A 13,964-nucleotide genomic window follows, 5' to 3' on the forward strand; every position below is an offset into this window, starting at 1 on the left:
TAACTTAACCCTGTGAAAAATTGGAGCAAAAACAAAAGTGCATTTAAATTTTTGTCCAATGTAGGTGTGCTACATCAAGGGTATGGCTTTAAAAAGAAAGGTGCCACTTGTACTTTTTCCTGATATTAAACATAAAAATTTTAGCTGTGAATAAAAGCCTATTGTTTATAGGGTTATTGAGTGATAAACAAAAAAACAAGTTGCCATAAAGTTGTCAAAAGCGGCTAAACAATTTGAGAATTTAGGGACTGTTCTTTACTTGTCAGAGAGGGGGGTTGCTGAGGTGTGACTTTTTTTTTTTGGTCTAGTTTTTCCCCAAAACTACAAATATTTTCCTTGAGCCTCCCTGAGTGACTTGGGGAAAATGCATGACCCTCCCTCCGTGAGAAATTAGTTGTTAGATTAAAAAAAAAAAATAATTAAAAAACGTACCCTTTAATGTTTGAACATTAAAAGTTGAAGACAAAAGTCCAATTTTTTAAAATTCTTGTCATACATGCTGGTTAGTTAGTGCAGTTTATTTTTGACAAAATTTAAAATGAGACATTTAAAATAAAGTGTTTTATAAGAAATATTATTTTTTTAAGCATAAATTTGGTTATGTTTTCCTCCGACGGAAGTGTTCATCCCACACATTGCGTTAAAGGACTGTTGTAAATTTAAAAATCCAATGATAATTTCTGTATTTACAGTTCCAGGCTGTGATAAAGTGTGTAATTTTACACCAGATTGTTTTTTAAAGAAAACACGACTTTTGTAGGTTTACATAGGTTTGGAGGGCATGTTTTCTTTAAAAATTGGCAGTAATATAAATATTACTGCCATTTAAATTTGTATGCCCCTCTCCAAGCCAAAGTAAAACATAAGTTGCTCCCCAGTGCTAAACAAATTATTTGACATGCCTCCCCCATTTTGAACCACCCCTTCCCTCTCATAAGTAACGAACAGTCCCTTACATCAAAGAAATGTTACAGTGTAGTCACTGATGCACTGACCAACCCTTGTCTGTATTTATAGCTATAATACTTTGCTCTGAAATATGTCTCTGTTACCTAATACAATTATATGTATTTTAATTATAGTTTTTATCATATTACCTGAAAAGCAGCCCATGAAATGACAACTAAGTACCGTTTTAAAACTGCCTCTGCGGTAATACCACTATCATTAACAGTAGCAGCTGTTTTGGTTTGAGCAAAGCAAAGCATGCTGGACCAGCTCAACGCCCAAAATGGCGGCACGATTGAAAAGTTTTGCCTGTTTTATCCGAGTTTGTCTTCTCAACAGACTATTTCTTTAGTCGTGTTAGCGGCAGTGAAGCGTACAGTTTTCACACGGGTGGCACGCCGACATTTTTTTCTAACGGTTGTGGAACGAGTCAAAAATCAGGATGGCGTTTTGCTATCAGCTCAAATTCGGGCATCACTTTGCCAATGCTAGGCTAGGCTAAGCTAAGCTAGGCTAGCAAGCTAACTACTTTCAGATGAGTGCTGGTTAAAAAAGCTTCGGTAGTTATGTCTTGTCTCACCTGGGTGTCCACGCTGAACTGAATATGAAGAAGAGGACCTTTAAATAGAAATGGAGGATGATGTGAAAAAAGTGAAAAAGGTAAGCCGGGCAGTTGACACAGCTAACGTTACTTTTTTTTGCACAGCAAGTTGACTAGCTAGCTAGCATGCTAACTTACTAGCTTGTCAGACCGGGGTTAGCTTAGCTAAGTTTAGCCGTTAAACATCAGCGGGCAGGGGCAAAACACGTACGTTAACACACTGACAGATTTACAGACGTTTTAATCAGCCAGTTTTACTTAAAATAAGAGAAATGTGTAACTTACTGAATAGATATTAATGCTAAATAGAGGTAACGGTAAGTTAGGCGCAACAGATTGAGCCTAGAAAGCGAGTAAAGTGTTACAAGTTAACTTTAAACGTTACCGGTACACGGTCAAAATTACTATGAGCTTATTGATGTTTTTATTTTTGATAGTTTTCATCGTACCAACTTCATCACTCTTTTCCTTGTTGTATGTGTGGTCCAGATGTGTTCAGATCCAGTGTGTTAAGTTAAACGTAGCATAATTAAAAGGAAAATGTCGGCCCTTGTTGTGTTAATTAAGCTAATGGTTTATCTGTTGTGGGATTTCAAACAGTGAGAACAAACCGCAGTGACAGTGTTCTTTAAAACGTAATGAAAGCACAACCAGGTTTCCCAGAGTAATAACCCCCGTTGTTATGTGTAGGCGTGGGTCATGGAGGATCTGAGTGCTCACCATCAGCTGTCAAAGGCAGCGGTTATCAGTGTCAGTCATGCTAAAGGGAATCAGCACTCTTTGGTTGTGCTAACCATCCTGCTTTGTCTCACACATACACTACATACACATGCTACCCAAATGATCCCCTGTGATATGGAGACAGATCGGCATGTTCACACACACGGCTGACATTTCTTTTATCTTTGTGTGGTAGGACAGACACAGGAGACTCTGCAGGGGGAAACCAAAGGGCACCATATCTAGGCATGACATGACACTGACAAGCTCTCACAACCTGAGAAGCATGATGAGAAGTGAAGTGTCTGAGGTTAACATCTTTGCTGCGATTGAGCTGGTTATTACATCATTTTTTCCAGGACAAAAACACTAATGGTGCTTGTGAGGAAATTCCACCTCCTCTTGATATGAAGGGAAATTTTGACGGAAATGAAATGATATCCTAGTGTTAGGAGGGTTTGTTGTGGCAAGGAAATGTTTTTGTCAGCAATGGTAACCAAACCAAACTCTGCACACTTTGATAAGGCATAACATTAAAACTTTCTTTCAAAAATACCTTTATTACTAATAAGAAGTTTCCTACTTATTGCCAGAAAATGGATAGATTTGAAGTAAATATATTTAATCACTTTGCTAGATGCTTTGTAGCTTTCTATAAAGATGGAAATTACTGTTTTCATCTTTATAAAACAGGTTATGACCTCAGTTTACCACCTGTTAAGAGATGATGATCTCTACTTTTAATGATCAGTGTCACCGGTGCTTACAGTTCTTGTGTGTGTCACTAGGTGGTGATAATGAACAGCATTTGGCCCAGATGTCTTCTCTGTTTGAGTATTATAATTACACAGGTTTAGGTGAAAGCTCAGACCCCTTCATATGATGACATGATAGAGTGTTACTTTCACTGTGCGAACTGAACTCAATTAAAGTCTGGAAACTGTCAAAAGTATGTGGAGAAGTTTATCTGACAGCTTGACTCACACATGAGCTTGCTTTGAGTCCAGCTGGACGGGCAATGTCTTTCAAACACGAACAAATGAAGAATAAAGAGCATCCTTATGTGACAGAAGTGCCGCAACTTAGATCTAGAAAGGCGGAGAAAGATCATAGCATTTTACCTCATCAGTGTGGAAAATGTAGTCATAGTTTTTAGGTGGTTGGGGGACAAATAGGAGTAAGATTTGGATAAGTATAGCGATACGCAAAAGCCAAGGTTCGGTTGATACCCAGGTTTAAGAGTCACAGTCCAGTGGGAGTTCAGTACAGCAGGAAAAACAGAAAGCAAATGCATTCGGATATATTTATTTTAATTTATTTTAAACAGACAAAAGTGGCAAAGACAGACAAAATCCTGTAGCTGGGGACTTGGGTAGCATTTTTCCCTCTGGAAACTTTATTAGACTGTTTCCATTATTTAAGAAAAAAAACATTTCAAACACTTTCGTATTACACTGAACAAACACTTACCCAAAATCCAACAGGTCACAATAGGCTGTAAAACTGTAAAGCACTTCTTACGCTATGAAATTGAAAATACCAAATAAATAGAGTAATAAAAAATCTTGTGCATTAGGAGGAATGTTCAATTAGTTCAGTCTTGGCTGTGTTTAAGCACACATCATCCTTGTTTTATACTTAATCTCCTTTACTGACCGGGAAGCCGTAGGCGGGTCTTACAGCTCTGGCATTCGCCATAGTGTGACTGACACACACCAGTCCCCTTGTTGTGCTAACCTCAGCGTATGTGTTAATGGCGTATGGCTAAAAGTTTCCGAGCGAAACTCAAGTCTGTGAACTTTGGTTAAATACGTGCATCAGTCTACATTCTGTGTGTTGTGCTTGAGGCAGTGTGCACTGAATCCTGATCCCCATACCATGACGATTCAGCACAAATACAGGAACTATAACAGCCTTATAGATCACTATTATTCTGAATGAACATTCTGAGTATTCCTGCATTGTTCTCAAGTGTGAGAAAGATGGAAAGTACACCTGCACTCATTGTCTCTGTGTGCCATCACAGCACAAGGAGACAGTACCTCATCCTCACTTAGGTTTCTTTGTAGACTCTCGCCAAAACAGACACTTGTTCATCTTGAGGCCATTCACTGGGGTCAACCACAGTAGCTTCCGTCTCACATTTCACAAGGACAAGCCATAAAATGTTAATGCACTTGTCTTCAAGAGCTGCGTACTGTTAAATAATGCACTGGTCATTAGTCGTGCGCTTCTATGGAGTCATGCAGGAACCAAAATATAGGTGTGATGTGAGAGTCAGATACATACATACATTGATTACTAAAGTAACCCTTTCGTTTTTCTGTTGTAGATATTGCTAGGAAACCAATTTTTTTTCTGGATTTTTATGCTTATAATTGTGACATTGGCCTTTTCATGAGGTGGCTGAAAAAGAAAATAAATTGTATTGAACTACATCAGATCATCTGCACTTAAATCTGCAGTATAAACAGCCCTGCAGACGTGAGGTCTGTGGTTAGCATAATAGAATACACTACATCTGTATTTCTGTGGCTTTGCAGTGATGTGTGTGGACCTTCATTTGCAGAGCTGAGTCCTGAGTGAGTGATTCAAGACAGTAAATCATCACATCACAATAAAATATGAAGATCTGGAGCAACACTGATTATCACCAGACACGCTCTCTTTTGTCTGTCTTCAATCTGTGAAGCAGTTTTCAAAACAACATGAAAAAGCCACATTTTTTTTTAAGAGTTTCAATATTCAAAGCATGAGCGCATGTACCATCACAGGAAGTTGTGGCTAGTCCCCTTCCTGTTCTTGTGCCTGAATGCAGAGACAGAGACACTTCCCTTCCTCTGTGAGGGGGGTCACACCCCTCGCTGTGTTTGATCCTGTGTGTCTGTCACCAGTTGGCAGCTGTCACTGTGTGTGACCGGACGCAACAGGTGACTAGTTTACACAGTGCGAGCGTAGCAGCATCAGTCACAAGGCAGTGCGCTTGCCGTAAGTAGGCGACTCTTCTTGCGAGAGGGTTCATGGAGAACGAGGTAGGCTTTTTAAAAAATGCTTTGAAAATAGAAACGTACTTGAAATGTTGTGTACAGCCTTGACGCCATTGACGAAATGTATCAAGGTTTTGATTAGCATACTTGACTGAGGACTTAACAGTGCTATAGTTTTGACTTTTACCAGGTGATACAAGAGCTAAAGAACGATACAATTCTCTCTTGTGACACATCTGTGGTGGTTGTTTTGAGGTCAGTGTTGAGATGTGGTTCTCCTTCATGCTTTACACTGACTTCCACTGCAAACCCCTCCAGTATTGCAAAATGCAGTTTCCTTTTGCACATGCTGTTGTTGACATTTGAGCAACACGTATTGGGTAACACGGAGGGCTTTGCATCTGTTGTATTACTCTGCAGAAACTAGCACCATCAGGGGAAGCAGGGTCAGCAGAAATTACAAGGCATACTGTACTACAGTCAACAGTTTGATATAGTTTCTGCTTGGTTTTTGAGGGGGAACATTTAACTTGTAGCTGGGTTTGCTTTACTGTGTTGCCAGCCCTTTGCAGCTACCTCAGATGTATGAAGTGGACGTGAATAAGCCCTGTAATTATTCGTGATATACTGCTTCATAGAAACAGATGATGCCAGTGGTTTATAATTTAAAGAGTATGAAATGCTACATATCCACACAGATTGAGTTTCATCTCTTACTGCATTTCGTAAGGCGGCTTGACAGTCTTCTAATTTCTCTCAACCCCTGCTCTCTTTGTCTTCATTCACTAGCCTGGTATCGTGTCTCCATTCAAGCGAGTCTTCCTGAAAGGAGAGAAGGGGAGAGACAAGAAGGCCCAGGAGAAGGCCACTGAGCGCAGGGCGCTCCACACCTTCTCGCTCTCTCAGCCTGACCACCGCATCGACCCTGACATCCTGCTTAATGACTACATTGAGAAGGAAGTCAAAGTGAGTGTGACTAACAGAGATGTAAAGTCCCTACTCATGTGCTAAAAATGCTTTAGAACTATTTACTCGGGAGGAGATAACGATATATTAGGTTCCGGTATGTTTTTTTTTTTTTTTTTACTCGTGTGAATGTACATCTTTGAGTAAAAAGTTTGCGCATGTCCTTTCCAGTACTTGGGGCAGCTGACATCAGTTCCAGGATACTTGAACCCATCAAGTCGCACAGAAGTGCTGCAACTCATCGACAATGCAAGGGTACGTAAGTGATGTAACATGATCCATCAGTTGGTAGAGCTCTCTTTCTTCTGCTTTTCCTACTTATACTTATTCTAATTCCTCTTACCTGTGGTGCTGTTTATAAATCTTTGGTTTTAATTTGTTCCCTCATGTTGGAGATACAGGCTATAGAGATGTCTGCCTTCTCTGCTCAAAGCTAAAAAAAAAACCCATACATTTGGAAAAACTCAACAGCAATGTCTTTTTGTAGAAATCATGACTCAGTTACTAAAGATAAGTCACAGAACTTGTTGTGAGCAGTTTCATGTAGGAACTATTGTCTTTCTATGACACCACACCCACCAACCGTATCACCACACAGAAGGAAGTGTGTATCTACTCATGGAAGAGAGGCTCAGCAAGGTGTAAACATTAATGGTGTCCTCCTTGGCTGAGCTGTAACGTTAGCTAGCTCAGTGGTGCTAGGTGAGCTAGCAGTAAATGCACGCGTCCTTCTGCACAGTTGTATGTTTGGTGGGTGTAGTTTTATAGAAAGAAAATAGTTCCTACATGAAACTGCTCACAACAAGGTCTGTGGATTATCTTGAGTAGCCTTGAGTTGTTGTTTTTTAAACATTTTTTTGCTCCTTCAAGCACCACATACTGAGTGCCATCTAGTTCCATTATATTCGAGAGAAGGCAGACAGGCTATTATTCCAGTACTCGGCAACTCACACCAAAATAATCTGGACTGATAAATAGCACTACAAGTAGGAGGAAAAATGTGTGCTTTTGAATTTGGGGTGAACTGCCCCTACAGTTGATAAAGGCTTTAATGCTTCTGCTTATTCATGGTGAACTCTAATAATAAAGTTGTCAGATATTGTATTTATAATTTATATCATACAAGGGATGATTACCAACGTTGTATGCCTCTGTGATTCTCAGAAGTCCCATCAGTTGGCAGGCCAGCTGACAACAGAGCAGGATGCAGTTGTGAGCTTGTCAGCGTACAACATAAAGCTTGTACGGCGCGATGGGGAGGACATCATCCTGAGGGTGCCCATCCATGATATCGCTGCTGTCTCCTACATTAGGGACGACTCTTTGCACCTTGTGGTGATCAAAACAGGTAAAAGAAAAACATTTAAAATTGTCCAAAGTAGTGTTTGCTAAATTGGCAGAAGTTCGGCATTTGAATAATCTCATTTGACTGTGTATCTTTCTCTGTTATTCAGCCCAGGAGTCGGGAGGTTCTCCTTGCCCTAGCTCGTGTCCCGATCTCAACAAGTCTCAGACCCTGAGCTCCTTGTCAGAGAGCGGAGCTGTGCTGGTGGAAGTCTGCTGCCTGCTTGTGCTGGCTGTGGATAACAAGGTATTCCTTTGCATCTGCGACTATGTTTCCAGTATCCATGTTTGGAGCAGCTAAATGGAAATCTGTAGAGTTTGTTTCTTAAGTTAAGTTTCTGAGTGGGACCCCATTTTGTTTATCAACACACATGCACTTGTGGGTGACACGAAACACAGTCTTACCAATGGTGCACAATATTACACTGATAAACAGGTGACAGTAACATGGCAAGATAGGCTGCAATACACCAACAAAGACAGGGAAGAAGAGGACTACAAGGGAGTAACACTGAATATAAACAGGACTTTTTTATACAAGAAAACTCCACAGGGGCCCTTTAGTGTCTCCAGCAATTCTAATAAAAAATATTCTTTTGCCACTACAGTGAGGATGACATTGACTTCTAGTTGCCAGCATGTTGCCAGGGTAATGAAACAAACTCGGAGCTAACCACAGTCTGAAGAGTGCTGTGTGTACAAAGAGCACAAATGGTTGATTTCATAACGCACTTCAGTCTGCAGTCTCAAACAGGGATGTGTGTGTGTGAGATGTCAAGATAATGCTGACTACTTACTTTTTAGTCCAGTCCTGAATTAGTCTCCGCAGAAATGTGTATTAATAGCTAACTTTGTTGTCTTTCAGGCAGCAGCAGAGGAGCTGTGTCTCCTGCTCAGCCAGGTCTTTCAGATCGTTTACACAGAATCAACCATCGACTTCTTGGACAGAGCCATTTTTGATGGAGCAACTACGCCGACCAGACACCTCTCTCTGTACAGTGGTAAGGGAAAAACAGACTGCATAGGAGTTGAGAGAGTTTAACCCTCTTCTCAAGCTACTTTAGTTTCAAAAGTCAAGTATAAAGCTGTCGAAATGTACGTTTTTGCAGATGATTCTTCAAGCAAAGTGGATGTTAAGGAGGCCTTTGATGCAGAGGCCAGCACATTGTAAGTACACAGTTTGAGTCCTACCTCGATGCTTCTGTTCTCAGTGATTCATTAAGATTTTGACACATCTCTGAAAGTGTTTTGCTCGTCAGTTACAAGGGGTGCATTCTTCTTTCAGTCCTTTCCCGGGCTCTATGGAGGCAGAAGGAAACTCTCCGTCAGCATCCACCCCAGCAACCCCTCAGACGAAGACCGCGAGTGAAGGAGAGCTCAGCACCACTGCTGCAGAGCTGCTGCAGGACTACATGACCACAGTATGATCATGCCACCCTCTCTTTCTTTGTCCCTCAAGCTACATTAATTATTGTTTTGCCTATTCATTATCTTTTCCCTCCCCTTCTAGCTGAGGACAAAACTGTCATCACAGGAGATCCAGCAGTTTGCCACCCTGCTCCATGAGTATCGTAATGGTGCTTCCATCCATGAGTTCTGCATTAACCTGCGACAACTCTACGGGGACAGCAGGAAGTTCCTTCTACTTGGTACGACCACACTACTACCCTTAAATTGAGAAACTTTCTCTTAATGAATTCTCTTAATTTTTGGTTAAGAAAAAATAAGAGAAGTCAACTCCAGATGTACAAAATGTTCTTACCATCCAAATCTGGTGGCTGTGGCTTAGAAGGTAGAGCGGGTTCAATCCCTGGCTCCTCTGGGCTGCATGTCGAAGTATCCTTGAGCAAGATCCTGAACCCGATGGCTGTTCTATCAGTGTGTGAGTGTGTTAGCAGGTGGCACCTTGTATGGTAGCCTCGGCAACGAGTGTGTGATTGTGTGTGTGAATGTGACTGTGAGTGGTCGGAAAACTAGAAAGGCGCTGTGCAAATGCAGGTCCATCTACCAAATCTGCTCTTACCCAGGTGTGTTGAATGATGAATCCACTTGATCATAAATTAGAGCCACGTGGCCTGTTAGCATAGGTAACGCCCCCTAAACACTGTACAAAGGCAGGTGTTGTGCCATGTGCAAATACTCTGGCACACGCCCAAGGATTGGAGAGATGCCACCAAAAAAAAAAGGCTGAAAGAAGAAGAACTCAAAGTATTTGTGATTATCCAGATAGTCATTACTGGCATTACAGGAAAATCAAAAACCCAGCAATGGCAAAACATTTGTGATGCTGTAAATGCTGCATCTAAAAGCAGTTCGTAATCCATTCAGACGCTAAGAGCATGCATGATTCAAGGGTTTTATAGTCTTAATTGGAATCAGAGAACAAACAGCAATTTTTTAGCCCACATATTTAATAACACAAGTGTTGTAATAATTTTAAAACAAAATCAGAATTAGATTTTTGCTTTTTTTTCATATTCTTGGCATTTTTTTCCCCTTAAAAAGTATTTAAATGTCTTAAATATACATTTACTGATAAAAGGCTTTAAAAAGCATCAAACTGTCTTAAATTCAAATTGGATGGGTCTTATATGGTTTTTAGTCACATCACTGTGAGAATTTCAGGTGATGGTGCTACAGAAAACATAATTTTAACACCACAGCCAGGAAGGTAAGAGGGAAATTAACAACTGTATGTGTGTAATGCTCTTATTTTCACCCTCCTCTACACATTTAGATCAGGCAATGAGTGTGTGTCGATAAACTACAGCCTTGCTAGCCAGCCTGCTCATTAGGTTATTTAGCAGTTAGCACAGAGAGTGCTGACTAAACATTTTTGTTTAGTCACAAAAAAGGCTATACATAGGATTTATATCTCGTTATCTACAGGGACAGATGAGTAGGCACTGTTCGTCAACTCATATGACATATATATGACTATGACGGCAGCGATAGTTGTACGTTTCCACAGCAAGAGTAAAACGGTCTTGATGGCTGTCTATCAGCTGCTTACACTCTTTGCCCTCGTAGACTTTACGTGACGTCAGTAAAGACGTCACACTCTGTACAACTGAAATTTCTCAAGGGCTCAGTCCGCAAGTCCAGAGGGTGGACATTTTGAGTGCGCCTCTGACTTGACCGCAACTTGTTGTCACTGCTGCCGCCTGCTCTCGTCCACTTTCCAGGTGAGGCGCAGTTCATGTCAAACGAGCCTCCTCGTGGTAACTAATCACCCACTCTGGGACTGTCCCCCTCTCACACACTGGCCCACGCTGGCGGACTCACTCCCTCATTTGACAACATGGGGAAAAAAAGAAAAACGCCTGCAAGTTTACAGGTCGCAAAGGAGCGAGTAGTTGTAAAATATACTCGCACTGACTTAAAAATGGTTGCAGACTGGAGCCCTGTATATTTCACTTTTTAATGATGTATTTCCATGGCAAGTTTGGTATTAAATTCCATTTAAAAAGGTCTAAATTTAAACTGTTTATATCTTATACTCCTGGTAACAGTGCTCTCAACCACTCATAAAATGTTCTCTTACCTAAGAAAAGAGCAGATACAAGAAAACAATGGTAAATCCCAGAAATCAATGGGTAAAAACAAAAGAAGAAAAAATTGTTGATGTGAACAAAATTATCTGTCTAAAAAGATGACGTCTTGTTAGACACAATGACCACATACAATATGATGTGCCCCTGCAGGCCTGCGTCCCTTCATACCAGAGAAGGACAGCCAGCACTTTGAGAATTTCCTCGAGACCATTGGTGTGAAGGACGGCCGAGGCATCATCACAGACAGCTTCGGTCGCTACCGGCGCACAGCCAGCTCCGCCTCCGATTCCACCACCAACGGCAACGGAGCAGTCGGAGGCAGCGCCGCGTCAGACGAAGGCCAGGATGCTTCAGAGGGAGACGAATGGGATCGCATGATCACGGACATCAGTAATGACATCGAAGCTCTGGGCTGCAGCATGGACCAGGAGGGAGTGACGCCCTGACACGGCGGACAAAGGGAGGTATTTTTCCCTCAGAGCTGACGACACATAATGAACAGTAGGCATCAGCTGGACGGATCAGATGAAGGTGGTCCTGAGCACTGACCTACGATTTCGGTTAATTGTATTTTCCTCTAATTATCAAGAGGACGCTCCATAGTCCCTACGCACTCAAGGAAAACCTCAACCTATTACCACAAAAACATGAAGTCAACAATTGCACTTAAGCAGACCCTGAAGATGACATGCGGTGTTGGCTATTTTTGCATCTCAGAGGGATTCGTAGCCTCTGATATATTTTTTAAAGTTTGATTTTGTACTCGTTTATTGGCAGTATCTGCCACGGCTGTCAGCAATGTAGCGGAAGAGAATATTCCAGTCTGTTTTGAATACCCTCAAAGACTCTGGAGCGTCAACCAGAGGACTGTGTACATGTTTAAGAAGGTTAAGACTGAGGCTGTACTTGTTTGTGCTTTTCTATCATTATAGGTCAATCAGCTTCATCCACCAGGTTTTCCTCATTTATTTCACATTTCGTGTGTCGTTGTGAGAGTGTAACATTTTGCTTTATATATAATTTTGTTTTCCAGTAAGATTTGTGTACCACTTTGTTTTACACTATCATTTTTTTGTTATCAGTGTTTACTCATTTATATATTTTTGCCTTACTCAAACTGACCAAGGAAATGCTGTAAAAACAAAACTTCTCATTCAGTTGCAGCGACTGAGTGGGGACTGTGTTTGACAAAGCCAGTTAGGTTATGGCTGATGTAAATTTATGGTTTTTGTTCCTCTCCTGCAGGTCATCTTGTTATGTCTTGTGACATCACATTTATCTGTCATTGTGCCTTTACACTGCAGTACTGCTGCCAACTGTCTGTCACACACGGACAGGTAATTATGAACTGTAACTACAGTTGTTGAGCAAATCATGGTTATTAAATAACAGCTACTTTACACTGAGTGTCTGTTTCTGTTGTAGAAGTACAAGCATTATTATCCTTTACACCTGTCGGCTGCATTAAGAGCAGTTTGAAGTGAGACTTACCACCTCATTTTAAGGAGCAGGGAGAGGGATTTAGTGCCATCTAGTGGTGAGGATTACAGATTGCAACCAGCTCAAACTTTTCCAGGTTAAGCCTAGTTCACATTAACATGATTTTCACTCTGATTCTGCGTCGCGGAGACTTTCGTTATCTTTTGAGTGGTCATACCTGGCGACGTGTGATTGTGTCAGCGGGAGTCTCGCCAACTGCGTTACGACCTGTGTGTGCACATCACAAGATTTCTCCACCGAGCCCTCGCCGACAGAGCCCCAGATAAGGCGATGACGTCACCAAACTTGGAGACGACACATGGTAAAGGCATGGATATTCTTTCCAGTGTTGAATCAGATCTGCCTCCAGGGCCTGGGTCCAAACACAGGGTCCAAACACAACGCGCTCCCCGTGATCCTGTGGACGCCGCCATTGTTGTTGCTTGCCGGCTTGACTTGTCCTCACATTTCTTCCGTCCTCCTGCGTGCTGACGTGGGACGTATCCCGCCTCTCATTGCCTGATGCTCTTTGTCAGTCGTGTCACACTTCTCCAGTTTCTAGTATGCCAGATATCCAGTCCCAGTCACAGACGAGGGGGCGACTTGCTCGTAGGCTGGTTCACACATGAGGACTCGTCGTGGCAGACTATCTGCCAACTCCCCTCCGACCCAAGGTGGCTCTCAAGATCCTCTGCGACGTCAAAAACGCGGTGAAAACAGTGTTACATGAACTAAGCTTTACCTCCTTATTTAAAGGAGCAGTGAGAAGGATTTAGTGCCATCTAGTGGTGAGGATTACAGATTGCAACCAGCGGAAACTTTTCCAGGTTAGGATTCTTTAAGGGGCCGTACACATGCTGCATATTTAACCGCCTGGAAAACGTGAGGTCAGGCGCTGGGCGCTACTCTCATGTCTTTTCTGTGCCAGCTGTTAATCATAGCCTGTTTACCTGAAATCCTGAGTGCAGAGCTGATCTTCCAAGTGCTGTTTGTGAGACAGATGTTAAGCTCTGGCAGCTCTGCACTAAAATGATCAACTTCTCTGTATTCATCACAGACTGATATTTACGTAAGAGGGGAAAGATATCTGCTGGCTGTGATTGGTTCCTTGTCACATGACGTAGATGTTTTTCAAAAGTTAAACTCTGTTTATCTCATGGCACAGCCGTTGCTCCTTGAAAAATAGGTGCTTGGGAACGCGTGCGCACTGCGTCAACATCACTCTGGCGTTTTAGTCCACCTGCCGCGCGTCTACATTGAAAACAATGGGGTAAAATATTGAGCAGAACTTGATCTGAGATTTGAGTTGGCTTCTAATTTTTACAACTGAAAGGTGCTTATGGAGTAGTGATGCCTCACTAGCAC

At 41.8% G+C, this 13,964-nt stretch overlaps 1 protein-coding gene across 1 annotated transcript; it reads left to right on the plus strand.

The window, feature by feature from the left end:
* The first annotated feature begins 1,200 nt into the window (after nt 1-1,200).
* On the plus strand, nt 1,201-12,520 carry ccm2 (CCM2 scaffold protein). The gene is made up of 10 exons (XM_050058636.1): nt 1,201-1,608; nt 6,046-6,222; nt 6,394-6,477; nt 7,387-7,570; nt 7,677-7,813; nt 8,432-8,567; nt 8,676-8,733; nt 8,852-8,987; nt 9,077-9,215; nt 11,271-12,520. The coding sequence occupies exons 1-10, from the start codon at nt 1,579-1,581 to the stop codon at nt 11,564-11,566; spliced, it is 1,377 nt and encodes a 458-aa protein (XP_049914593.1). The 5' UTR covers nt 1,201-1,578; the 3' UTR covers nt 11,567-12,520.
* Nucleotides 12,521-13,964: the final 1,444 nt, after the last annotated feature.

Source organism: Epinephelus moara, chromosome 12 (genome assembly GCF_006386435.1).
Source record: "Epinephelus moara isolate mb chromosome 12, YSFRI_EMoa_1.0, whole genome shotgun sequence".
Lineage (NCBI taxonomy): Eukaryota > Metazoa > Chordata > Actinopteri > Perciformes > Serranidae > Epinephelus > Epinephelus moara.